Source organism: Borostomias antarcticus (assembly GCF_949987555.1).
Source record: "Borostomias antarcticus genome assembly, chromosome: 7".
Lineage (NCBI taxonomy): Eukaryota > Metazoa > Chordata > Actinopteri > Stomiiformes > Stomiidae > Borostomias > Borostomias antarcticus.
Window position 1 is genome coordinate 10,431,795 of NC_140240.1, and position 27,083 is coordinate 10,458,877.

The window sequence follows — 27,083 nt, forward strand, 5'->3', positions numbered from 1 at the left end:
CAGGGCTTCATATCCTCACAGGGCCCCATATCCTCACAGGCAACACAGGGCCTCATATCCTTACAGGCAGCACAGAGCCTCATATCCTCACAGGCAACACAGGGCCTCATATCCTCACAGGCAACACAGAGCCTCATATCCTCACAGGCATCACAGAGCCTCATATCCTAACAGGCACACTGCCTCATATCCTCACAGGCATCACAGGGCCCCATATCCTAATAGGCATCACAGAGCCTCATATCCTAACAGGCATCACAGAGCCTCATATCCTAATAGGCATCACAGAGCCTCATATCCTAACAGGCACACTGCCTCATATCCTCACAGGCATCACAGGGCCCCATATCCTAATAGGCATCACAGAGCCTCATATCCTAACAGGCACACTGCCTCATATCCTCACAGGCAACACACCTTCTGCCACCCCTTTCTTCATGCCTCATGACGTGATCCATCTCTTTAGCGGAGAACGCTTAGCTGCTGGCTAATCATGTTGGAAGGCAGCCAGCTAATTCAAACGTCCAGGTCCATTACCTCAGAGCCGTGCTACCTAGAGGTGACCTTCATCCTCCGGTGGACTAACACCCCACGGCCTGACGTAGCACCCCTGGATAAAAAGTGACACAATCGGCAGAAAGCCTTTCAGGTCAGAAAGAAACCATTTAGAGTTCCAATCCAAACAGCATATTACGGAGCTAAGAAGAGTTCTTTCGGGGATTCTTCTTCAGAACCTTCTTTTATTGTCAGAAATGGTTCTATATAGCACCTGTTTTTTTTGTGTGTGGAGCAGTTACTCATTACATTTACATTAGTCATTTAGCTGACGCTTTTATCCAAAACAACTAACAATAATTGCATGTAACGTAGGGAAAAAAAATGTACTACTACTTGCCAGAACTCACAGGTGCATCTCCTTTCTAAAGCAAGTGACTAAGAGCATAATCAAGTGCTAAAGGCAAAGTGCAGAAGAATAGCAATCTAAAATACAATAGGTGCTTAAGAGAGAGGACCATTGTAGCGAAGAAAGATGGGCAGCGACTCTGCTGTCCTGACATGTCCCGACAGGCGAATCCTCCTGATGTTGTAGAGCATGAATCTGCAGGAGCGTGTGACGGATGTGATATGTGCGGAGAATGACAGTTGGTCATCCAGGGTCACACCCAGATTCCTCGCAGTCTGAGTTGGCGTCACCACTGTGTCTTCAATGGTGATGGCCAGGTCCCGGTGCGGGCAGCCCTTCCCCGGGAGGAACAGCAGCTCAGTCTTGTCTTGATTGAGCTTGAGGTGAGGTGTTGTCATCCACTCCGAGATGTCAGCCAAGCACCCAGCTATGCGTGTCTCCACTTGTGTATCAGATGGGGGAAATGACAGAACCAGTTGGGTGTCATCGGCATAGCAGTGATAGGAGAAGCCATGTGAGCAAATGACAGAGCCCAGAGATGTAGTGCAGTTCGCTCTCGCGGCATGAAGTGACTCTGTCACTGCAAGGAGGGCGGTCTCTGTCAAGTGGCCAACCTTGAACCCGGACTGGTGGGGGTCTAGGAGGACGTTCTGGTGGAGGTATGAAGATAGTTGGTTAAAGATAGCACACTCAAATGTTTTAGATAGAAAGGATAGAAGGGAAACCGATCTGCCGTTTTTGACATCAGAGGGGTCGAGAGATGGTTTCTTCAGGAGGGGGGATACTCTGGCAGTCTTGAAAGCAGAGGGAAAGCATCCTGATACAAGAGATGCGTTGATGAGGTAAGTTAGGAAGGGAAGTTCGGGTGCAACAGACTGAAGGAGAGTCGAGGGAGCAAGGTCTAGGGAGCACATGGGCGTTTAGATCTTACAAGGTTGAAGACCTTGTTGGGGGATGGGGGAGAAAAGTGGGATAAGGTGGGACGTGGAGTGGGGGGGGCGGGTGGGGGGATAGGGAAGAGAGGATGGGGGTGGGGAGGTGAGGTTGGTGCACGGAGTTTTGACCGGGGGAGGGGGAAAGAGGATCTGATATCGTTAACTTTCTTGTCAAATAAGTTGGTGAAATTGTCAGGGAGAAGGGAGGAGTTGGGAGTAGGAGGTGGGGGCTGGAGTAGTGAAGAGAAAGTTTCAAAGATATTTTTAGGATTGGAAGCAGTGGTTAGAATTTTAGAGTGGAAGAAAGCAGCTTGAGCAGCAGATAGGGAGGAGGAGAATGTGGAAAGAAGAGATTGGAAATTAAGAAGGTCCTCTGGGAGCTGCCTTTTCTCCATTTACACTCAGCTATTCTCAGGCTCTGTCTACCAGGACGCACTGAGTCCAACAGCCATGGGGCAGGTGGAGTTGGGCGTGTTGGCCCCGGAGGTGAGCGGAGGTGGCTACGGGTGGTAACCATGTGGGTAGGAGGAGGAATTACGGGGGAAGAGGGGAGGGAGAGGGAGTAGGACATGAAATAGTGGTCAGAGAGATGGAGGGGAGTGACAGAGAGGTTAGTGGTGGAACAGTGTCTAGTGAAGATGAGATCCAGCTTTGTGAGTAGGAGGAGAAGAAGAGAGGTGAAGATCGAAAGAGGAGAGGAAAGAGAGAAGAGGTTCCAATTTTTCACTCTGGATGTTGAAGTCGCCGATGAGTGCGGACTGTGATAGTTATTTTAGACTTGTCTTGTCCAAAGATTTACCAAGATACGTTCAAAAGGTTGAGTCTGGTTTATTGAATGAAATCAAATACTTGCACAAGGACTTCCTGAACAACGCAAACAAAGGTGGTTTGTCAGAGAAGTGAAGTCAGTCACTTCTGGCCTGGCTTATATTCAGTCAGAACACAGGTAAGTCTTTCTAGGATTTCATTGGCTGAGTTGTCTATGCGTCATCGTGAGGGGACGGATATCACACAGTGAAAGGAAGGAATGTGGGATGAAACTCACTTTGAATATGGCTTTGAATTATAGACAAAGGTCTGAGTCAGGGCAGGAAGGACCAGGTGTGGCCTTTCTGACTTGGACAAAAGAGCGAGGCAGAGCTATGCAGAGTGTGTTTACAATTACAAAAGGGGACAGTTGAGGTGTTTTACATTTCCAAAGGGGGAGATTGAAACTATGATTTGCAGGGGACTTGAGGACAAAGGTTTAAGGTGGTGTTTGGATGTAAATTCCTGGACAATCCCTCATTTGTGCCTGAACAGGCACACAAAAATAAAATCCAAACACAGTGTAAACAGTCAGCTATGCTATACATGTGGAAAGGAAATAATCTCTCCACTAGGTGGAGAAAAAAAAAAAAAAAAATCTCTTTTTTTTTTTTTTTTTTTTAAATTATTTTCTCTCAACGTGCAAAATCACACACCAAAACCCCTTGCTTCAGAAATTTGACAGGAAATAAGATTTTAAAAAAATGACATGATTTTATACTATTTATAGTCTAAGAGTGGACAACCATTCACCAAAAAACAAACTTGATTTAACAAGGCAAAAAAAAGATAAAATGGTTACCAGTGTAAGAGGGGCAAAAAACCTCTTGGTCAATTTAGAGGAAAAACCCAAACTTATTTATCAACTCATGTTTCAACAATTGCAACTCTTGTAAACAAATATGATATTTTCCAGATTATTTCAAAGTTCATTAACTCTTGTGAGGAGGTGACCGGCAAGGTCAGTCTCCGATTGCTCATCAGAGGAGAGGAGAGTGTGGCGGTGACTGTCAAGGTCACTCTTGTTCACAGTGTATCCCAACAGTCATTTAGGTGGCACTTCTCTTTTGGGCAATAGAATGTCATTGGGGAATGCAAGGCGTCTTCTCTTCTAGATCGCAACTTCGATGTCACGTTGCTTGAAATCAGTTATGTTCAATGTTAGTGTGTGCAGGTGTGTGTGCGTGTGTGGTGCATCTTGTGAGGAGGTGACCAGCAAGGTCATTTTTCCTCCGATTCCTCGTCAGAGGAGAGGACAGTGTGATGGCCCATGGGTTTGGCCTCTGAGCCCTCTGGTTCAGCTGCATTCTGATCTCCTGGTGTTTGCGATCCCTTGGTGGACCGTCCTCTGCTGCTTGGACCCGTCGGCAATGGCTTGCATGGGTCCAACGAAGTCCTCTCAGATCGCTGTCTGCGTGATGAGTAGAAACTGGTACGGCCCGAGCCACCTCGGCGAGTTCCAGCTCCTTCGTCTGTGGTCGTGGATTAGGACCCAATCCCCAGGAGAGATGTGATGCAGGAACCCCTCCTTAGCCTCAGGAAATGGCGGTCCTCACTCTGTTGGAGACATCTGTTAACATCCTCCGCCACCCCTGTTTTTGAAACATGATCTGGCCCGTGGGCTAGTTTGAAAGCATAATGAAAACATGAACGAGGTAGTACAGGTTTGTCATTAGGCCCTAGATACAGGTTAGTTTGGTGGTGGAAATGTGCACTTAGTCCTTCATTTCTTTTTCTCCGCAGGTGGAGCAGATGCTTGTAGGTCAGAAATGTAGGCTCTTGAACTGAACCCGGTCCATCCCTGTACTGCTCCACGTAGGGCCGGCCCGGGTCGTGCTGCTGGAGGGCTCACCTCGGCGCTCCCGCCTCCAGCACAGGCTGATGAAGTGCTCCGTCTGTGGATCCACAGATGAGAGAGACAAACAGAGACAAAACAGAGCAAAAGAGAGTCCTCTGGTCTGGTCTCCCTGTTCCCTTCTTTGGTCAGGAACGGTTATTCAACAGTCTGTAGGAGATACTCAGAAACATGGTTAAGCGCAAGCTCCTGCTTTGGGGAAAAATGTTGTTATTTTGTCAGGAAAACTTAAACAGGGTGACTGTTCAAGTGTCATTTAGAGCCAGTCTGCAGTATCCTACAGTGACATCAGGGGCAGTGTTAGAATGACTTCAACACGCTTAGTCCCCAGTCATGATCAAGGCAATTGGATTTGGCTCTAGCAGTTCTCTTGCGATTTTATGAAAATAAAATACGCTATATTCTCGTCTCAACAAAACAACACCCCCTAAGGGTGAAAGCAAAAATTCCCTGAAGTCAGGATAAAAATAGAGATGGGTCAAAGAAAATGACACTAAAATGAACTGGCTTCATTTACAATTAACTAATCAAAATACTCCATCAAAGCTTCATTTGTATAGCTAAAATTTGTATATCTAAAACCTCCCTCTTCTGCATTTGAGGACAGAGTATTTGGGCACTGCTCCTGTTTCATACTTATCTGTCGCTCACAGTGAGTAGGTGACATGGCGTTGGTCTGCATCTCACGAACCCCAGATCGCCCATCTGTAGGGAAACAGGCCAGTAACCTCCGGTGTACGTGCCCGTCTCCTGGTTCGGCATTCACCCATCACTCCCGGAACGACAGTTGTCTGTAAAAAACCACTCAGAAAAAAACACTCAGGCCCGATGAATGTGCCTCAAACTATAAACATGAGATATTTAACATAACCATTTAAAAAATATAATTGGGTTATGAGATGCTGTATGCAGATTAAGACACTGACAAATATGAACCTTCTGTTCCTTTTTCACAGCTGTTCTATCTGACGGTCCCTCCTGGCCTAGTCATGACTGTTATGGGTTGTTCACTCCAGCAGGTGGCGCCGAATCCCAGGTTGCAGGATTCTCCCTTTCAATTTGCCTGCGGTAGCTGTGACACTGTGCCATCCAGTGACCATACTGACCACAATGGAAGCATGAATCATCTCTATCTTCACTTCGATTATACCTTTTTCCTCGCCTAACCCTACCAGAACGCTTCCTATTGTTTCTCTGTCGCCACTGTGGTCGTTGTTGGTTCCACCTCGCACCAGCAGTCTGATTGTCCAGCTGTTGTAACTGAGCAGCTTGTAATCTGGCTGCACCTAGCTTCATTTCTTTCAACTCCCTCTCTTCAATGTGATCACGAAGACGCTCCGCATAGCGGAAATGATCAACAACTTCTTCGAGAGAAGTCGATTCCCAGGTGTGGCACATCAACCTAACTTGGTCGGACAAAGAGGAGAGAGAGTTATTCATCAATTGTTGTTTCAAAATCTTTTTATAATCGGCGTTCGCTTTGTCCATGCCACTGTGTGTGGCGAAAACTGATTCTAGTCGTTCCCAAAATTTCTCGAACTGTTGATCGGAATTTTGTTTGCAATATGTGATACGGTCCCAATCCATCTTTTTTGGGAATCGAGTTTTGATTCTGTTCAACAGCGCAGTGTTTTGGTCAGAAAAATCGGCATGATTAAAAGGCAATGCAATGTCAAACGGATGTTTCACATCCACCCATTTTAGCCCAAGGCACTGTCTCATGATCATGGCGATTTCCTCTGCGTGAGGCTCATACATACGAACTAAACTGTTAAAAAGATTTTCAAACTCGTCAATGTCTTTGGTTGGATCGGGCAAGGTTTTAGCTATTTCACGTAGTTCATCAGAGCGCCAGGGTCTATAAACCGTAATCTCTGGAGTCCAGGCCGCATAACCAGCTGCATAATTTATTTGTGAAGGGCGAGGAACAGGGTTTGGGCAGCGTATCAGAGGCGCGTGTATTTGCGGTCCCTCCAGACTATCTCTAGCCATTTGCAGTTGTTCCAAATTAACCTTAGCCTCAGATATAGCTTTAGCCAAATCTTCCTTATACCTCGTAGAAAGCGGCGAAATGAGAGAAGGGGCGTGGCTAATGGCGGGAGCATGAAGATGGGGAAGAACAGCCTGGTTGGGTGTGAGCACGGAGCAACGAGTCGAGGGGGGATCTAATTTTAAATCAGAGTTATTCTGCTGGGGAAATGGCGGAGAGACTGTTTGCTGAATCTCCTTATCTTTCCTTCCTGACCTAAAAACCCGCTCTCGTGCTACTCTCTCCCAAATCTTAAAAACAGACCAGTCTATAGTATTAACAGGCTTTTCCCTTAACCTAGACATCTCAACCACCTCTAGCTGAGCCCGAATCTTAGCTAAAAATTTAACACTAAATGTCAGATATGGATGTAAGAAATCGAAAATGCTTTAGCACATAACGAAAATCTGCCAACAAACGCTCGCAGAATAATGCTTGAGCGCAACAATCTCCTCAGGCTAGACACGTTTAGCAGTAGAATTCTGTGACTTCCTCTAGCATATTTTAGTAGCCGGGGTTACAGGGACACCTAGTGGTGATCCCAAAATGTTGCATGTATGACCCGGAAGTTGTCTTTGGCAGCGCGGGGAAATTTAAAGAAACAAATCCCTAAATAACCACGACGCAGCCCAAAACCCCAAAACAGCAATGAAAGGAAACCTTATGGTTAACTCACGGCGGGAAAGAATACAATTTCGAAAGAAACACACATTAAGACATTAAATTCGCTTAGTACTCACTCAGTCAGGAATCTCTTTGTTCTCCCTCTGGCTCAAGGCGGATCACCGGGAGTTGTTTTCCGGCGTCTCCTAGGCAACCAGTTAGCTAGCCTACTGGGAATCTAGCAGAATTTTAACAGTCTAAAAAGGGTACAAAACAATACTTTAAAATACTTTACCTGGATCCATGGCGCGCGTAACAAACATACAATCAAGAGCCGAGGCTCAAAAATGCAATCAAAAATCCCACTGAGCCGGCGAAAAATAGCGCTTAGACAAACACAACACAACCCCGTTCGGGGACAAAAAACAGACACTCCGGAGATTAGCTGGTAATCGCACTCACTGCGAACTTCAACCCATTTGGAAATCGCACTCACTGCGAACTTCAACCCTGTGGAAATCGCACTATCTGCGAACTTCAACCCTGTGGAAATCGCACTCACTGCGAACTTCAACCCTGTGGAAATCGCACTATCTGCGAACTTCAACAGGTTCCCTTTTGTGCTAATTCTGGAACATCGAACTAAAGCAACCCAAAACGTTATCCCAAAATTACACCTCTTCTGAAGAGATCCCCCGGTAGCCTAAACAAGGACGAAGTCAAAACGACAATACGATATAAATATGTATATTGCTGTTCACATCTCCTTGGATAGTTACTTACTTAATACCCACGCTGGGGTTTCCTGTTTTCAACCAATCCAGACCAACACAACTGAACCAAATCAAGGCAAATACAACTCAGAACCACAAGAGGGTTCGTTTAAACGTACCTGTGCGCTTCAAGAATCCAGTGGAAGAACTGAGGAAATAATCTCGGCTGGCGCTCTAGCGCAAGAGAGAAAATTGATTTTCCAACGCCCACTATGGACCGACACGTCTGCCGATCAGTCCTCTATCCACTGGAATCCCGAAGCAAACGCAGGCAGTGCTCCCATTCCCGTCGCCAAACTGTGATAGTTATTTTAGACTTGTCTTGTCCAAAGATTTACCAAGATACGTTCAAAAGGTTGAGTCTGGTTTATTGAATGAAATCAAATACTTGCACAAGGACTTCCTGAACAACGCAAACAAAGGTGGTTTGTCAGAGAAGTGAAGTCAGTCACTTCTGGCCTGGCTTATATTCAGTCAGAACACAGGTAAGTCTTTCTAGGATTTCATTGGCTGAGTTGTCTATGCGTCATCGTGAGGGGACGGATATCACACAGTGAAAGGAAGGAATGTGGGATGAAACTCACTTTGAATATGGCTTTGAATTATAGACAAAGGTCTGAGTCAGGGCAGGAAGGACCAGGTGTGGCCTTTCTGACTTGGACAAAAGAGCGAGGCAGAGCTATGCAGAGTGTGTTTACAATTACAAAAGGGGACAGTTGAGGTGTTTTACATTTCCAAAGGGGGAGATTGAAACTATGATTTGCAGGGGACTTGAGGACAAAGGTTTAAGGTGGTGTTTGGATGTAAATTCCTGGACAGGACCCATCATCAGGGAAGTGCGAAACTAGTCAATCAAGCTCCTCCAGGAACTCACCAAGTGAGCTTGATTGGATACGTGACAGAGACAGCATGGAATTCAAAAGAGGGCGGGGCAAACTGTGGAATAGAGAAGAGAGAGTATTTCCATTTTGGGGAAATAAGCAGGCCATTACCACCACCTCGCCTCACAGCTCTGGGAGTATGGGAGAAAGAGTACACATCTGACAGGGCTGCGGGTGTGGCAGTGTTCCCTGGTGTGATCCATGTCTGGTTGAGAGCAAGAAAGTTGAGGGAGAGCAAGGATGCATAGCCTGAGATAAACTCAGCTTTGGGCACCGACGACTGGCAATTCCAAAGTCTCCCTGTCACCACTTGCTCTCTATGAGTTGAGACAGTAGGGTAGATGTACTCACATACATTATCTGAACTCTGCTACTTTCTGGGTATCAGGGAGCATTCTTTTCACCGGATCTGGGGCGTCTCCTCAGACTACTCACATGTCTGCCCTACACTGAGCTGGAGGTCGCGGAGGCGTTCCGGGGTTATCTGTGCATGACGATGCGACGGTCAGTGATGGCCAGGCCGCATGGGGTCAACCGGTGTCTGTGACCAGCCTCAGGTGACGCTGACCACAGAGCCTGACGGACGGGAGAGAGACTACCACCGTCCCTGCCCAGGAGCAGCCCTGACGGACGAGAGAGTGACTCCCACCGTCCCGACCGACCCTGCCCAGGAGCAACCCTGACGGACGGGAGAGTGACTTCCCACCGTCCCGACCCTGCCCAGGAGCAACCCTGACGGACGGGGTCAGGACCGGCCCTGAGGAGCACGGCCTGTCTGGTCTGATAGTGATGTGTGAGATCTACTCAGCACCAGCCCTGAGGAACACAGGCTGGTATGACACCGATGTGTAGCCGGAGAAGAAGAGTCAGCCATTGATACCTGGAGAAGAGTCAGCCGCTGATACCAGACCTGGATACAGATACTATTAAAAATCCTTTCAAATGCTTACAGTATATGTGCTCAATTGTTCTTGCCTGGCAAAATGTTCCGAAAAATGAAGCCCCCCTTGCCCCACTCACCTGACACCTGAGTATTCAAAGAGGACAAGAAGGGAGGGAGGATGGAGAGGAGAGAGAGAACAGTATTCAAAATTGCTGCCGGTGCAAACATTTTATCTCCAAACTAGTTTTCAGAACGTTGAAAAGAAGATTCCAATTTCTGTCTTTGAACATAAAATCACATATGATGAGCTGTTTAGAATACACTGAATTGATCCCAAGAGAGGTTGTAAAGCTTTCAATTGATTTAAACGACAGCGAGAAAATGTTCAGAATGCTGTAAATGCTGGTTAAGAAGTTGAAAGTAAAAGCTTCTTATATAAAAATAGATCACACCTCTCACTGAGCAGCAAAGAGCCAAATGTCCAGGGCACGGGTGTATCCGCTCTTGATTATGGAGGCATTTTATGTGAATGCTGCTGCCACTGTACTAAAACCTTTCAAAGCAGTATTTCATAGAGCACTGCACTTTATAACTGGCAATCGTTTTAGCACTCATAGCTCTACATTGTACAAGCTGGCCCTCTCGCAAGTCTCTTAGATTGAACCATTGCTCCGTTTCTATGTATTGCACAAGAAAACAGTTGTATTTCCTCCGCCCCAGTGACAGTACAGGGCAGAAAGTATTATGCACCAAACCACTTTCCGCCAGCTCCAGCCCAAAGGGGTCGCCACAGAGCCGCCCGAACATGGCCCATTCACCTCCATTCATTTGGTGAAGATCAACTGCTTTGAGTTAGCTAGTTATGCTCGTAGCTAGCTACAGGTAGATTACTGCTGTCGGCCCTGTTATATCTAGCTAGCTACTTAGTTAGCTAGGTAACTGAGATACATCAGAGAGCAGAGCTGAAGAGTTACTCATCGGCTGACCCCAGCTGTGTCCAACTCAGCTGCTCATAAACTGCAATGGTGGTGCACCACCAGTATATACAGTATATATATATATGAATTATAATAATATATATATATGATAATAATTTAAATAATAATTTGTGCAATAATATATATATATATATATTAGTAGTAGTAATAGTAGTAGATATAAATGTTGTTAACAGTGTATTATTATATGTCGCCTACAGGCTATAGGCTAACAAACTTGTGTTACATACAGTAATCAAATCTAGACCATTGTAAATGTTAGTGTTCATAATTCACAACACATTTGTAATAGAGCAGAGCACCAGGCCATGACGGCACCTGGGAATCACGTCACAGCGGAATGGAGAAATCACTACCTGTTGTGTTCTACTCCCTGCATACTGGGAATGACTTTCAAGTTAAAAGCATCATTGCACTGCAGCTAAGCCTGTTTTATTGTAGTCTAGGCCTGCTAAATGGGCTCCGATAGCCGAGGGAGAGAGAAAGAGAGAAAGAGAGAGAGAGAGAGAGAGAGAGAGAGAGAGAGACCTTGCTGCTTTCTTATCCCTCAATCACTGTCTGTTTAATTTTACACATACATTCAACAACTGAGAAAATGCATAATGGGTGGATGTCGCTGCTCGCTGAGCTCCCCCTTTCTAGTTGTACATGTGTTTTTGCTTCCATGCAAAGATATTATATATAAATGATCTCAACGGGACTCCCTGCATGAATAAAGGTTAACTAAAAAAAATTGCATCCATTAACAGAATCCTAGATGTCCTCGCATCTCCATGGGGCAATGGGAACTACACCACTCCCAAGAAAATAATAGGCTATTAGTGAGAATATATTCACATCACAGTGTAATATTCTCATAACAGCTGCTTGGGTTTGGAGTTTGTGAGATCGTGTCGCTGTGTGGTACATTTTCTCTCCCTAATACCTCTCTCTCTTCCTCTTGCACATCCCCCCTTCCCTCCCTCTCTCTTTCTCTTTGTGTCTCTCTTTTGCTCTCTCTCCCCCCTTCCTGATATCTCTTTCTCTCTCTCTCTCTCTCTCCACTTTTCTCTTATTGCTCATTAAACGTAAACATTGTGACCTGTGTTGTCACTCCCTGCTCCCCAGGCTCTGGAGGACTGTGATATCCCATCAGCCCCCACACCGCAGGCCTCCTGCAGGCTGACTCTCACCTGCTGTGTTAGCCTCGGTGGCTGTGGACAGGCCCTAATAAGCTGTCAATCCCCAACAGAAAAGCTGGCAACGCACGCAGAAGCTTTTTTCCACACCAGGTGATGTGGGCTGTCGCCTTTCTGCCTTTCCTCCCCAGCTGTAAAAAATGTTTTAAAAGAAATCTCGCCGGATGGTTTTACACTCTTTCTTGCTCTTTTTTTTTAGCACGCCATCTCCATCCTCGCCCCCCCGCCCCGCCCTCCCAGACCTCCATCTCCTCTCAGTGTTGATTACTCGGAGGCGAGGTGGGAGAGAGAGAGCTAGCGGACCAATCTGATTATAGTGGCACTAATGAGACAGCACTGGGGAGTGGGGGCCGTGCCGTGCTTCAGATATTATAGATTTAATGTACCACACACACACACACACACACACACACACACACACACACACACGTGAGTACACAGGGCTGCCTCTGCAAATAAATGATTGAGGATGCCGAGTAGAGTTGGGATGAACTCTACGCTTGTTTGTTTTGCGGTAGTGAGCAGTGCGAGCTGGCTGCTCTTTTCATGTGGCTGCAGAACAGACTGTGTGTCTGTGTGTGTGATGTAGCTGCCCTGTACTGTGTCCTGTCTGTTCTGTGTCTGTGTGTGTGATGTAGCTGCCCTGTACTGTGTCATGTCTGTCTGTTCTGTGTCTGTGTGTGGGGTATAGCTGCCCTGTGCTGTCCTGTTCTGTCTGACTGTGTCTGTCTGTTCTGTCCGTGTCTGTATGTGTGTGTGTGTGTGTTTGTGTCTGAAGGTGTGTGAGGTATAGCTGTGTGTGCTGTGTTATGCCTGTCTGTGTCTGAATATGTGTTTGTGTGTGTGTGTGTGTGTGTGTGTGTGTGTGTGTGAGGTATAGCTGCCCTGTGCCGTGTCCTGTCTGAGTCTGTCACTGTGTGAGGTATCTGGGTAGAACAGCTGACTGCGCTCTGCAGCTGCCTCATGGCTCAGATGGAGCGCATTAAGACAGGAAGTCACCCAGACACAGCAGACAGGATGTCATCACGGCAACACCGTGCCGGGAGTGCAACATCAGACTGATTGATCCTCCTGCGGTCGAGTTGAGGGGCATTGTCCGTCCGACGCCGACCTAAAGCGGGCGCCGTCTGACGCCGATGCTACCCCAGAGGTTTTGTGGACTGGCCCAGAGCTGACCAATCGCGGGACAGGGAGGGAAGACGGGCCTTTATGCAGGCTGGAAGCCCCGCCTCGCCGGTGGGCGGTGCCGGAGCCTGCCTCCACTGAACAAGCGCTTGGTTGGTGCGCAATTTATACTGCCAGCAAGGCTACAGCACATGAGAAAGAGACAGAGAGAGAGAGAGAGAGAGAGAGAGCACAAGTGAGAGGGAACATGAAAAGAAAGAGTAGGATAGAAAGAGATATTGGTGGAGATAGACAGGCAGCGCAGGAAAGACAAAGAGAGAGAGAGAAAGAGAGAGAGAGAAAGAGAAAGAGAAAGAGAAAGAGAGAGATAAAGAGAGAGAGAAAGAGAGACAGACAGAGAGAGAGAGAGGAAGAGAGAGAGAAAGAGAGAGAGACAGACAGAGAGAGAGAAAGAGAGAGAAAGAGAGAGAGACAGACAGAGACGTTAATGAGGGGAGTTCGGGGAGAGAGCAGGCTCCCCCGGGGACGCTGAGGCACCCTGGTTCACTAATTGCGTCGGCGTGGTGCGTCTCTGCCCGCTCCTCCTGACAGCCTCACATGTCGCGGCGCCCAGCCCCGAGGCCGCCGCTGTTCTCGGGAGGCCCGCTGGCGCTGTGGGAGGAGCCTCGCTGGCGGAGCGCCGCGCTCCCGGACGAGCTAGCTGCTTCCTTCGCCCTCCGACGTCGAGCCCGTGTGAAGTCATCCCTCATCGTGTCAAATGAAGCGCGGGAGGGTTCACAGGTCGCGTTTGACATCGGTGACGTCACACGGCTACGCCGCGTTACCGAACCCCTTACAGAACGTCTAGAGATGCTCTTGCTTTTGAGATGTACGGTAGTGAGGCTGTAGTATAGGATGTCCTGTCTGTGTATCATACTGAGGTTTGGTTCCTAGCTACCTACTGGATCAGGTTAAGTGTGCTAGCCTCTCCTCTGTGGCTGTAGCCTGGGGGGCTTCTGTAATGGCAGAGGTCTCTCTCTCTCTCTAAGCTTACCGTTCTGTCTGTATTCCACCTTGTCTCATCTTTCTCTCACCTGCTCTTGTTCTGTCTCTTTTTCATACTATCTTCCTATCTCTCTTTCACACTCCCTATCTCTCTCTCTCTCTCTCACACACACACCCTCTCTCTCTCCAGTTTTTGGCAGATGACCACAGACCTCTTTCCAGTGACAAAGCAGGGCCTGTCAGGAGGATGGCACTATTGAGTCCCACTTCCTGATATTAGTGCATTAATGTGATTAACCCACACTCACTATAACAGCCTGATAAACACACCACACACACACACACACACACACACACACACACACACACATATGCATACACACACACATATGCATACACACACACACACACATACACACAAACACACATACACAAACACACACACCACACACACACACACACACACAAACAAACACATACACACAAACACACACACATACACACAAAAACACATACACAAACACACACACACACACACCAGAATAGCACAAACACGCTGGAGCGTCCTGATCAGCAAGCAATGTGAAGGATGGAGATATCTGATGAACCCTCTCTCTGACGCCTTCAGCACCTAGCTGCTAACCGCTGCATGGCATTGCACAGCTGTTCGCTGGTCCTATTGAAGGACATCTGTGTTTCATTCGATACAGTGGTAATGTTCAAACGAAGATCGTTGGATGAATTTAATCATGCATTCAGCAAGGTGATGGGGATAAGCTTCGATTACTTATCTGTGCTGCACTGCTCCCGTCTGGCACAACGGAATTAATGGACCGCCCCAAAAAAAGCAATCCCAGATCACTTGGCATTCCAGACTGAGTCAAGTGACCGGTAAAGTAATTGAAAGAATTTCAGATAGTGTATTTGGACCCAGGTCTAGTGGACGACAGCGATAGTGTTATACATCTGCTCACACTCGTCAGTGTTTTACATACATAATAGTGTCTGCTAGTGGCATCTAATGCTAGCATTAACGAGCTAAAGACTAGCGTTCGCTACTGAAAGTCTGGCAAGGGCGTCCGCGAGCCCACAGTGCTGCCACAGTTATATGGCTAATGTGGCTGCTAGCTATCAAGCTATTGATGAGGAAAAATAAATTCTATGAGGAAAAAGTGCACTTATTTTATTTACTTCTGAAACACCGAAATGTCAACAGGAAGTACCTACGACTGCATCTCCACTTAGATAAGAACAAATCCCAGATAAGAAACATTCAGGAATGCCAGAATTGTCCCGGGAACTTCGTAAGTGGAGTTCAGAAGAAATTTCTTAACTTTTTCTTAACTGTGTTCAGGAATGAGGACCAATGAGCAGAAACGTCAAGATCAGTGAAGCAAGCTTTATGAATGATTGAAAGGAGGCCTCAGCCACCGAACAGTTTCACTCAAACATAAAAGGAAAACAAAAAGCTTGACTTTTATTTTACTATTACAGACTGATATCAAAGATATGTCGATTGACAATGTTAGTTTTTGTGTTTTGATGATTTTGAGTGACACTTACCTGCCCAGATAACAAACTTAACAAGCTTAACTACCAAACATCAAACCTCTAATTGAATCACTCTACATGGAATGAAACTCCCTAGCTTTCATCAGGTTCGTTGATGAAAGGCAATCTCCGTAGCTTTCATCAAGTTATCTATCCCACGAGTTATATTAAAGGTGTCAGAGGTCATGATGAGAGGAGAATCAAAGTGGATTCTGATGCCTTTGAAGAAATAGTGCAGAAACCCGACACTGGTGTGGTAAACTCAGTGGAGTCTTTCAGTTGATTTTGTTTCCCTGTTTTTGTTGGATCTGTGTGAATCCATTCCTCATTTCCAATAGCAGTCCCAATGTGAGCTGTGAAAAACCCACAAGTATATTGTATCTCAGCATGGCAGAAATGTAGCCTTTTTACAGAAGGAACATGATTCAGAGAATACTCTTAGTTCAGTAGGTCTGTGGGGTGCTGATCTGATTTGTATGCTTAACAGTAGCAAAGGGCCTTTGCTTTAGTGTTTCTGGGGTGGGAAAACTTTGATTTAGTGCATTTGTGAGATTTCCTCAAATCACCTCACATTTGCCATTGTTGAATGCTGATCTGGGTGCCTCAGGGTCCAAGGGAACACATTTAAGTAATATTTTTTAAGTGGCAGTGGTATGGAGACTCAAAAATACATATTTCCCTTTGGTTTAGTATTTGGACTACTTCATTGGCATCTTAGCAATACCCACCAGCCTACACATAATCACATCCCTTAATTATGGACATATGCACACAAAGACAGAGACATCTAGTCACTGTACATTAATGTAGCTATTGTGGAACATTCATTTATATTAGGTCATTTATATTAGGTGGAACTGCACATTTAAATGATCAATTCCACAAACCTACAGCCATCTTCCTGGTCTGTATCTGGTATATCTTCCTGGTCTTTATCTGGTATATCTTCCTGGTCTGTATCTGGTATATCTTCCTGGTCTGTATCTGGTATATCTTCCTGGTCTGCATCTGGTATATCTTCCTGGTCTGTATCTGGTATATCTTCCTGGTCTTTATCTGGTATTGATGCGGTGGTGATTAGAATGGTGTGTCAAGAATACGGTTTTGTGTTTTAGTTATTGCAGATACAACAAGACTTTACCCTGCTTTTTGTTTTCTAGTGTAATTGTCACATCTGCATTTGCCTTGCTTCATATCAGATACAGAATGTTAGAACATATGGATAATTATACAACGGAGTTCCGACCTCGCAATCTGATTGGTTAAGAGTCATTGTATATGCCACGATATCAATTAATCAATCAATCAAAGTTTTATTTGTATAGCGCATTTCATACCCAGAGGCAACACAATGCGCTTTACAGAGAACAAGGGAGGTGGGCAGACATCCCACCCCTACATATTCCAGAGGGAAGCAAAAAAACAGTAATCACCCGGGGGCCAGATAACTGAGCTGTAAAAATTCTTCCCTGACCCCTCTCAACGAGGCGATCGAGCAAGCTCCTTGAGTATGTTTGTCTACCGGCTAAAAACATTTATAGAGCAATAAATAACATAAAATTACATTTTCAGAGTAAGAGAGGCTAATAACATCATAGGAGAGACATGGCAAACACTGGTGTATGTCTGTGTGTGCGTGAATGTGCCTGGGCCCAGATAGAGGCAGGGGTCAGGGGTAGGATCGGGGTAGGAAAAGGATACGGACCCGGGTTAGGGTGAGGGGAAGGGGATCTGAGCCCAGGACTGTATATACCACGGGCAAAGCCTCTTTACCATTCTATGTGAAATATTACTGCATCAATTATTAGGCTACTGCCTGTCAAAACACTAGTTCCATTGCGTAACCAAATGGAATCATTCAATGTCAGTTTTGAGTTGTTCTATCCGTCCTGTAGCCTACTGTACCACTCTGGTTTATCATCACCACTTTTGCAACTCACAGTTGCACAGCAAACGTAGGCTACACTTCGTTCATGTTCATGGCTGGCTAGGTTGGTCAGGAGTATTAGTTTTGGTTGCTATAGGGCTAATTGTTCGATGCTTTGAAACTCCATAGCAACGTGATAGTTTTAGGAACTACCTTTCTTGGCGGAGTTCACAAAAATCGATATTAAGACATTGAAATAGTAGGTAGTAATCCCATAAAATTTTCCCGATGATGTAACTGTTGTATAAAAGCAATAACTCACTTTAAGTTTGTGGTATATGACCAATATACCACAGGTTGTGCTGGTTGACGGCACTCAGCTGCGCCTCGTGCCTATGACCGCAGCACAACACGTGGTGTATTGGCCATATACCACACCCTCTCAGGTGTTATTGCTTCATTGTTTCTTTTCAGCAGAAATAATTGTTTCTTTTCAGATTTTATAATGTAAAAGGAACATGCTGGTGCCATTAGCTTGGCTCCTGCTGCTATAGCTGCTACTGCTAATAAGTGGGAACAGCTCTAGTCAGAATAACCTCAGACTGAGTCAGTGTCCCTTTAGTTAACAATCCTATGTCCTGTACTTTCAATCAATGGTGGCCTTGACTGCACTCAAACAAAAGATCCTCCAACAAAGCAAGGCCCTTAAGTGGAAGATTTTTGCAGCAGGAGTCACATCAAATGAAGAGGAAATGGATAATGGTTCTCAACTCTGGTACATTACTGTTTTAGACTGCGATAATGGTTACAATATAACAAGGTCAACTAGAGAGCAAAGATAGCCTGGCTTCGCCAGACCCAATTTGGAAAATGCGAAGGCTCTGGCGCTCCCGAGATCATTTTAGATTTGGGTTGTTATCGACAGTCACAGACCAAAATGGCTCTGGACACAATAGACCTTTCCGATTCAGGCAGCAAGTTCTGTTGCTATGCCCCACACGCTTTGGAGCAAGTTAATAAAATGTCCACTGAACAGGACATACCTGATGATTCTCTCAAGGATTCCTGGCAATACTGCTGTATGTTATTTGCCAAATGCCACTACTTTGTCCAAGAGAGTTCTACAGAAAGGTCTGAACTATTTTAAACAAGGATATCCATGAGATGAGGATTTGGGACGGAGCACGTGACAACGAGGCCTACGAGTTGAAGCAATGGAGTTGGCAATCTATGCGGAAGGCACAGACGCCTTACAAACTCCAGATTGAAATTCATCAGGACAAAATCGTGGAGTCTAACTGCATATGTAAAGCAGGGTGAGTAAGTTAGTGGTGCTCATTCTTAGAAAATAAACCTGTAAGAATAATCTGGTAACTTCTACAGGCTAATTAGCTACTGTACATCAAGCACCTAACGTTACTAGCTATGTAGCTTTTTGTGTCGGCGCTGCTGTAAACTGATGTGTGGAGGGAGGTGTGGAGTATCGTACAGCTTGTTTTCTTATAACATTATGGTACAGCAGCCTGCAGGCCAGTTTTCTGTATGTTTTAAGAACCATTTTCTTCAAACTAATGTCTAATCTATGAACACAACACGGGACAAGCTTTGTGTGTGGGACATCAGAGGCGTGGTCTTACGAAATCAGCCAACCTTATATTCTCCACGTAATTGACACGTCGGAAAGGTCTATTGGACAAACCTATAACCGATCGGAGCCACGAAACGTAGTTTAGTCGCCGTATCATCATATCAAACGGGTACAGTTGTTGTATCAGACCCGCCCCATATTAGATAAACGCTTGTGATTGGCCTGGCAAATATTTGCCCGGTGGAACTCAGTCGAGTGGGATCATGGCCAAACAGATCAGCGGAGGGAAACAGAATATGAGCTCATGTGATCGGGATGGGGAAGCCAGGCTAGAGCAAGATGAACCCTAAAACTTGACCTCATCCTAACCCCCCCCCCCCCCCCACACACACACACCTCACCCTAACCCCCTTTGCCAGGAACCATCGAGACAAAACAAAATACAGCTGTTTTTCCATGTCTGTCTTCCAGCCCTACAAGGGTTTCTTGTTAGAATATTAAAATAGTTGATACCATCACAGATAATGTAGGTACGTTCTTGTCAAGTAATGTCAAATGGTTGTTAACGCTGGCTGACAGTTTGACTAATGAGAAAAGTCCCTTTATACGATTTTTATCCGGTGCCTTTTAAACCACTTCTTTTTTTTTTTACCGTATCCTTTTTCTCTTCAGAATAAGAATCCAGGAACATCTAAATGCTATCAGCAGAGGCCACATCCATTCATCACTCTGGCCCAGCAGGTCATTCCAGGCACATCATCGACCGCTTCTCTCGCTGCTTTTGACAAACTCTTCAGGGCACGCTTTGCGTTTGCCTCCTCTCACAGTCAGGTTCTCCACAACGTGCACCTTCATACAAACACTGTGTACAGTGAACAATATTGACAGAGTCAAAGAGAGCCTGTGTGATACTGAGCTCGGAGCTACACTGCTGCACTATATATATAGGCATATACATATATTTTACCACTCAGTTTGGAACATATGTCATTGTTGCTAGCTTTTGTCTTGTGATCAGATCACAAGGTGTTGATATCAATCAGATATTGTTATTGTGATGTGTGCTTAATTCCTATTTCCCAATAATGCAGAAACGGACCCGTTGACATTACAAATCATTTGGATATATAAAACATAGTGTGTAAGTGTAGTAATATTTATTTTTTCCCCTATTCACTTAGTCTGGTGAGACACCATGGTAATACCAACTTACTTGAGACATATTCAGTTTCGTTTTGTGTCCTGGAAGATTACGTCTCCTGAAATGTGCTCAAGTAGGCTGTTGTCATGTATTTGGCACCTTTTCAGCATCTGAACACTGAATATGTTGATCAGAGTGAGCATGGAGTTCACGTTGGAACAGAAGTGGCTGATTGTGATGGAACTGCTAATGATGCTCGGTCACAGGATGTTGAAGAAGCAGCCACTAGCTCCCAGGTTTTGCCAGTGTCCAACAAGAATAATATTCTATTCCTTGATACTGTATGTGTCTACTATTGCACGGCTTCAAGAGTTAGTCGTTCTACTGTGAATAGTTTTGTATCATCTATGGAGGAGGCATTACTGTACAGATGCAGAGTCGAGCTAAAGATGCAGCTTTGAAATGTTTATCTTCACAGGACACAGTAAAAAAGAAACTGCTGAAGAAAAAAAGAGTTCTGAATCCAAACGCAGTGCGTGTATTGAACAGATGAATATGGAATTATTGAAGCTATTGAAAAAGTACTTTGACAATTACTACGAGAACTTGATCTGAGAGTTGTAACATTCCGCCTACATCCTTTTCTCAAAACATTGAAGTCTACTCTCACAAATACAGATCTCTGTAATATTTTTAATGGCTCACACACCCTCAATGATGATGTTTATACCGATTTCAAAGATGTATTTTTGATGAAAATGCATCCTTTTTTCTACAGAAGCTGATGCATTGCCAATTAATTTTTATGATAAATTTCATACTGCTAATCCACTGAATCCAGTTGAATTAACCCTGAAATTGGAACACTATGTGAAGAGCAACTCTGTAGTATGGCCATATAGGCACTAATGTAGTATTACACGTGACATAAGTGTTACGTGTCGATCTTATCGCATCTATTCCAAGTACAACTAAAACCTGTTTGGAGTTTGGGTTCACAGCTGTTTGTTTTCCCAGCAGTTGAAAACAACTCTACCACATCTTCATGTTGCCTCCCTGGGGTTGTGTGTTTTATGAGTTTGGTGTAGTGCCAGACTCACTGGGTTTGTGTTTGTTTGTTTGTTAATTGTGTATGTGAGCAATGAGGTTGTACGGTACACAATAAATTACATTTCGATTTTGAAAAGATGTACGGATTTTTCATTAAAGTTTTTTTTGGGGGGGACCTGCAGTAGAATAGTTTCACTCTGACTGGGCGACTAACACGATCCCTTGTCCTCCTCTTAGGTGTTGGTGCATATTAGCTGACAGGGATAAAACGATATTCATGTGAAGATTTAAATACACTCATTCAACATAGGATTGCAGAAAAAAAAAAGTTTGGAAACTGGTATCGAATTCAACCGGAATGGAAACATTGTGAACGATGCCCGGCCCTACCTACAGCCCTGCACTCTCTTACTGTCCAGGATGTTTACCCCTGGGGGGAGGGAGGCAGGAAGGCCCAGCAGAGACGAGGCGTCCATGCCTGGGCTACGCCGACGTAGGCAGGGGGCTGTCCCTCATTAACAGCATTGCCTATATGCAGTTGAATGCAGCATCCTGTGCGAAGCGCGGACCAGTGTGTGGCGTGAACATCCTGGATCCTCCTCGTCTCTCCGGGGTCTAAGAGGAGCCTGCTTACCCAAGGAGCCATGCAGCAAGTGTGAGTGAGCAGAGAGCCCCCCCCCCCCATCTACACACACACACACACACACACACACACAGGCACGCACAGGCACGCACAGGCACGCACGCCCCCCCCCCCCCCATCTACACACAAACACACACCACACACACACATGCACACAGACACACACACACACAGGCACACACAGGCACACACACGCACACACACACACTCACATGCACACACACACACACAGGCACGCACGCGCCCCCACATCTACACACACACAAGCGCACACACACACAGGCACACACACACACACACACTACCTACTACCACCACTGCCCTACAGAACAAGGCTGTAGTGCAGCGAAACAGCCTGTTCAGCTCTGGTTGGATCAGTAGCTTCAGGAGGAATTATATCCGTCACAGAGATCTCTCCCTCTCGGTCTCTCTTCTGCCCATCTGTCTCACATCCTGTCGTCATCCCTCTCCTCTCTCCCATCTTCTCATTTGTCTCTCCTCTCTCAGTCTTCTTCTCCTCTACACATCTCCGTCTCAATCTCTGTCCGTCCGTCCGTCTCTCTGTCTCTCCTCCCCGCCTCCTCCTCCTCCTCCCCCCCAGCAGGAGGCCCACTGGGTCCGGGGAGGAGACGGAGCAGGGCATCCTGGGACCAACATCGGGTGGGGTGGACCGACACCGCTGCCACAGCGACCACGTCCTACGGCTTCCTGGTAACAGCTGATCCCCCCCCCCCCCACACACACACACACACACACCCCTCCAGCGTGGAGGTAAAAAAAACACTCGCTGGCTCAATTATGCAAGAGGTGTGAATTAACCATGAAGGCTGCCACACACACACACACACACACTCACACACACACACACACACACACACACACACACATACAGTTAAATACATAAAGTAGTAGGATCACACAAACATACCACCAGATATAGAATCACACTAGGATAACGCAGTTGCTGCCAGATGTCTGTGTGTGTGTGAGTGTGTGTGTAGGTGTGTGTGTGTACTTTGCTCTTTGTGGCAGAAGATATTCGCTGTTAAAAAGCCTCAGCATGGCAACGTAAGCCCTGACTGATCTGCCTGGAATGGCAGCAGCAAAGGAGCATGGAGGTCTCCGGAAGAACGTCGCTGATCTGATGATGAGAGGGAGAGAGGGAGAAAGAGGGAGAGAGAGAGAGAGAGAGAGAGAGAGGGAGGGAGAGGGAGAGAGAGAAGGGGGGGGGATGCTGAGGAATTTACCACCATTACCACTGCAGGCTTGAAGAACAGAGTCTAGCGTGGAAGTAGAGCCTGGAGCCAGAGGCCGAGCGGAACACTCTCTTTTACAGTCCTCTCCTCCATTTGTCTCCTCTCTCCTCCCCTTCCCGCTTCTACCCTCCTCCTCTCTCCTCTCCTCCCCTCTTCTACCCTCCTCCTCTCTCCTCTCCTCCCCACTTCTACCCTCCTCCTCTCTCCTCTCTCCTCGCCTCCCCGCTTCTACCTTCCTCTTCTCTCCCCTCTCCTCTCCTCCCCTCTTCTACCCTTCTCCTCTCTCCTCTCCTCCCCGCTTCTACCCTCCTCCTCTCGCCTCCCCGCTTCTACCTTCCTCTTCTCTCCCCTCTCCTCTCCTCCCCTCTTCTACCCTTCTCCTCTCTCCTCTCCTCCCCGCTTTTACCCTCCTCCTCTCTCCTCTCCTCCCCGCTTCTACCCTCCTCCTCTCTCCTCTCCTCCCCTCTTCTACCCTCCTCCTCTCTCCTCTCTCCTCCCCTCCCCGCTTCTACCCTCCTCCTCTCTCCTCTCCTCCCCGCTTCTACCCTCCTCCTCTCTCCTCTCCTCCCCGCTTCTACCCTCCTCCTCTCTCCTCTCCTCTTCTACCCTCCTCCTCTCTCCTCTCCTCTCCTCCCCACTTCTACCCTCCTCCTCTCTCCTCTCCTCCCCTCCCCTCCTCATCTCCGGCGTGCCCTTTATTAATCATCCTTGGTTAGTGGGGCATAGTGTGTGGTGTGAGGAGCTCTGGGGGAAGTACACGACACACACATGCACACACACACACACACACGCTCACACACACGCTCTCACACACGCTCTCACACACGCTCTCACACACGCTCTCACACACGCTCTCACACACACACACACACACACACGTGCACGGAACCCACAAAGACATGAAGGCACGCGCGCACATAAATAAAACTCATAAGCACCATGTTCCTACACACACATGCACGCACACACACAAGTGTGCGCCCACACAGACATGAAGACACACACGCACATAAATAAAACTCATAAGCACCATGTTCCCACACGCACACACACACACGCGCACACACGCGCACACACGCGCACACACACGCACACACACGCACTGCCAAGCACAGCTGATCTTCAGGGCCCTTGGCCTGAGGCCACAGGCCTCAGCTGCTGCTAATGTAACCTTTCGCAGCCTCCGTTGTTGTTGAGATGTTCCAGCTCAGTGGAGAGAAGCAGAGCGGCCGCATCCACATCAACACGCTGCGGATAAACAGTCAGACCGCTGACCCCGAACTTAACTCCACCCAGCCCTGCTGACCCCGTACCTAACTCCACCCAGCCCTGCTGACCCCGTACCTAACTCCACCCAGCCCTGCTGACCCCGTACCTAACTCCACCCAGCCCTGCTGACCCCGTACCTAACTCCACCCAGCCCTGCTGACCCCGTACCTAACTCCACCCTGCCCTGCTGACCTCGTGCCTAACTCCACCCAGCCCTGCTGACCCCGTACCTAACTCCACCCAGCCCTGCTGACCCCGTACCTAACTCCACCCAGCCCTGCTGACCCCGTACCTAACTCCACCCTGCCCTGCTGACCTCGTGCCTAACTCCACCCAGCCCTGCTGATCCCGTACCTAACTCCACCCAGCCCTGCTGACCCCGTACCTAACTCCACCCAGCCCTGCTGACCTCGTACCTATCACCACCCAGCCCTGCTGACCCCGTACCTACCTCACCTGCTCACCCCGTACTCCATCCAACTCCATCTAGAAAGGTCTCACCATGTACCTAACTCTACCCATCTCTGCTGCCCCTGTACCTACACCCCTCCCCGCTCAACCTGTACCTAGCTCCACCCGGCCCTGCTGCCCCTCTACCTAACCCCCCCAGCGTGAATGGCTTGACCACCCCATGCCAGCGCAGAGACAACCACACCTGGGAGTGACCACAGAACCAGGGTTCCTTCAGTGGGCCCAAGAGGAACCCACACAGCCAGCATAGTAGTGCAGAACTAGGGAGCGGGGTGCGGTGATGACGAAGATGATGATGATGAAGATGATGATGATGGGGGGCGGCTGTGGCTCAGGAGGTAGAGTGGGTCGTCCAATGATCGTAGAGTCGGCGGTAGGAATTCCTCCTCCTGTCCACATGTCGAAGTGTCATTGGGCAAGTCACTAAACCCCTAAATTGCTCCCAATGAGCAGGCTAGCACATTGCATGGCAGCTGGCCGCCATTTGCGTATGAATGTGTGTGTGTGAACGGGTAAATCAGAGGCAATTTTGGATAAAAGCGCTTTATGAGTGCAGTCCATTTACCACGGTGTTGATGATGATCACGATGATGACGGCTGACAGTGTAATTTGAGGATAAACACATCCATGTTTGAGGCCTTCATCAACAGCCAGTAGGGTACAGTACACACCTCCCCATTTGGGAAAAGGACAGCAAGAGGCAGAGGGGTAGAGTGACAGGGTTTTTCAGAGGACGGCATATCCAGGCCGTCCCTGACTCTCTCAACAACAAAGACCGAAGGCAGAGAGATATTAGAAGGCACAGAGATATTAGAAGGCAGAGAGATATTAGAAACCGCCAGGAGCAGCTGATGCCTTCAAACAACTGAGCAGCCAATCCAATCATAGAGCACTCAACGTCAGGTCTAGAAGGCTACTCGTGAAATCAGTTCTGCTGAAAGCAGAAGGACATTTTGGCGTCAACCTAGCAACTCTTCACATTATAAAGGCATTAAGGCTTTTCTAACAGAGTAGTCAGGCTAGGGTTTCCCTGGTACTTTGTAATAGCCTATAACAATTACCCTTCCCGCAGCGGAGAAGACATTAAAATAGCAGACCTGAAGCCTGAAGCCATCTGACCATTAACTCACTCACACTCTCTCTCCCTCTCTCTCCCCCTCCCTCCCTCTCCCTATCTCTCTGTCTCTCTCACCACCGAAAGCTACATGAACAAAGAATAAGAACTCAAAGGCATGTACCGTAATTGGCTGTCTAATAATATAATAACACCTGGAGTGTTCGGCTAGAAGCCATTCCGAGGCTGTGTACTGGCTGCTTGTGTTGAAAAGGAAATTTAGGGCAATTTAGGATATTTGTCTGTTGACAGTGAGGAGACGCACAGGTGTGGTGATAAGACGCACCTGGTTTGACGGTCTTCAGACGGATCGGCTCCCGAAAGTGGCGGATGACGGCCAGAGTGTCGCGGTTCGTAAGTCCACTCACGGGAGTCCCGTTCACCTCCAACAAAACGTCTCCGTAGTAGGGCAGTTTACCGACGTGACACACCAGCACCTCCAGCTTCATCTGGCCGAGGTACGGGAACTCTCCCTGCTCGGCTCCCCCCAGGATCTCCACCACGGAACCGAACTCTCCCAGGTTCCCCCATGACACGGCACACTCCTGCACTTTGCTGGTCCAGTGCTTCTTCTTCTTCAGTGTTCTGGACATGATCAGTCCCTTTTCTGATGTCTCTCAACCGATCTGGTTTCGTCAGTTTATTTATTTTTTCACAAAAACAGGAGAGAATATGTTCCGACAAATACCTCAAAACTTAGGAGACACATTTCTCAATTAATTGCAAATTGACTTGTAGCGCACGGACGTCGGTCACGGATGGTGTAGATATTCCAATTACCCTACTTTGTAGCCTATCTTAACATTCAAATATGTAATAGCCTACAATGTCCGTGAGTCAAACTGGAAATAACATCTAACACAACCTTCTGGTAACCTTCTTGTATTTTTGGTCGTATTGTTACACTACGTCTCCAAATTGTGCGTAAAACGTGACCATAGCCTAATGGAATATATGGAACGATAGAAAATATCTCCGGCGCGAAATCACGTCATGCCTTGTTCAATCGCAACCTCAGAAGCGAGTTGACAAAACAAGGAAAACACACTAACCTCACCCGATTGCGTGGGAGACGACAAATCTGCCTGGGCTTGGAATACCAAAAAGAGCCGATGCGTTTCAGTGCGTCAAAGAGAATATATATGAAACCCCGGTGATGCCGAAGGCGACAGCTGAT

The 27,083-nt window shown here is 47.1% G+C and overlaps 1 protein-coding gene across 1 annotated transcript in view; it reads right to left on the minus strand.

Annotated features, from left to right (window-relative positions):
• magi3b (membrane associated guanylate kinase, WW and PDZ domain containing 3b) overlaps nt 1-26,499 on the minus strand; it is a gene marked incomplete at both ends in the record, with an annotated part of 162,633 nt that extends 136,134 nt beyond the window's left edge. Inside the window, 1 exon segment of the mRNA XM_084441328.1 lies at nt 26,193-26,499. Within this exon segment, the coding sequence (XP_084297454.1) occupies nt 26,193-26,499 (307 nt within the window).
• Nucleotides 26,500-27,083: the final 584 nt, after the last annotated feature.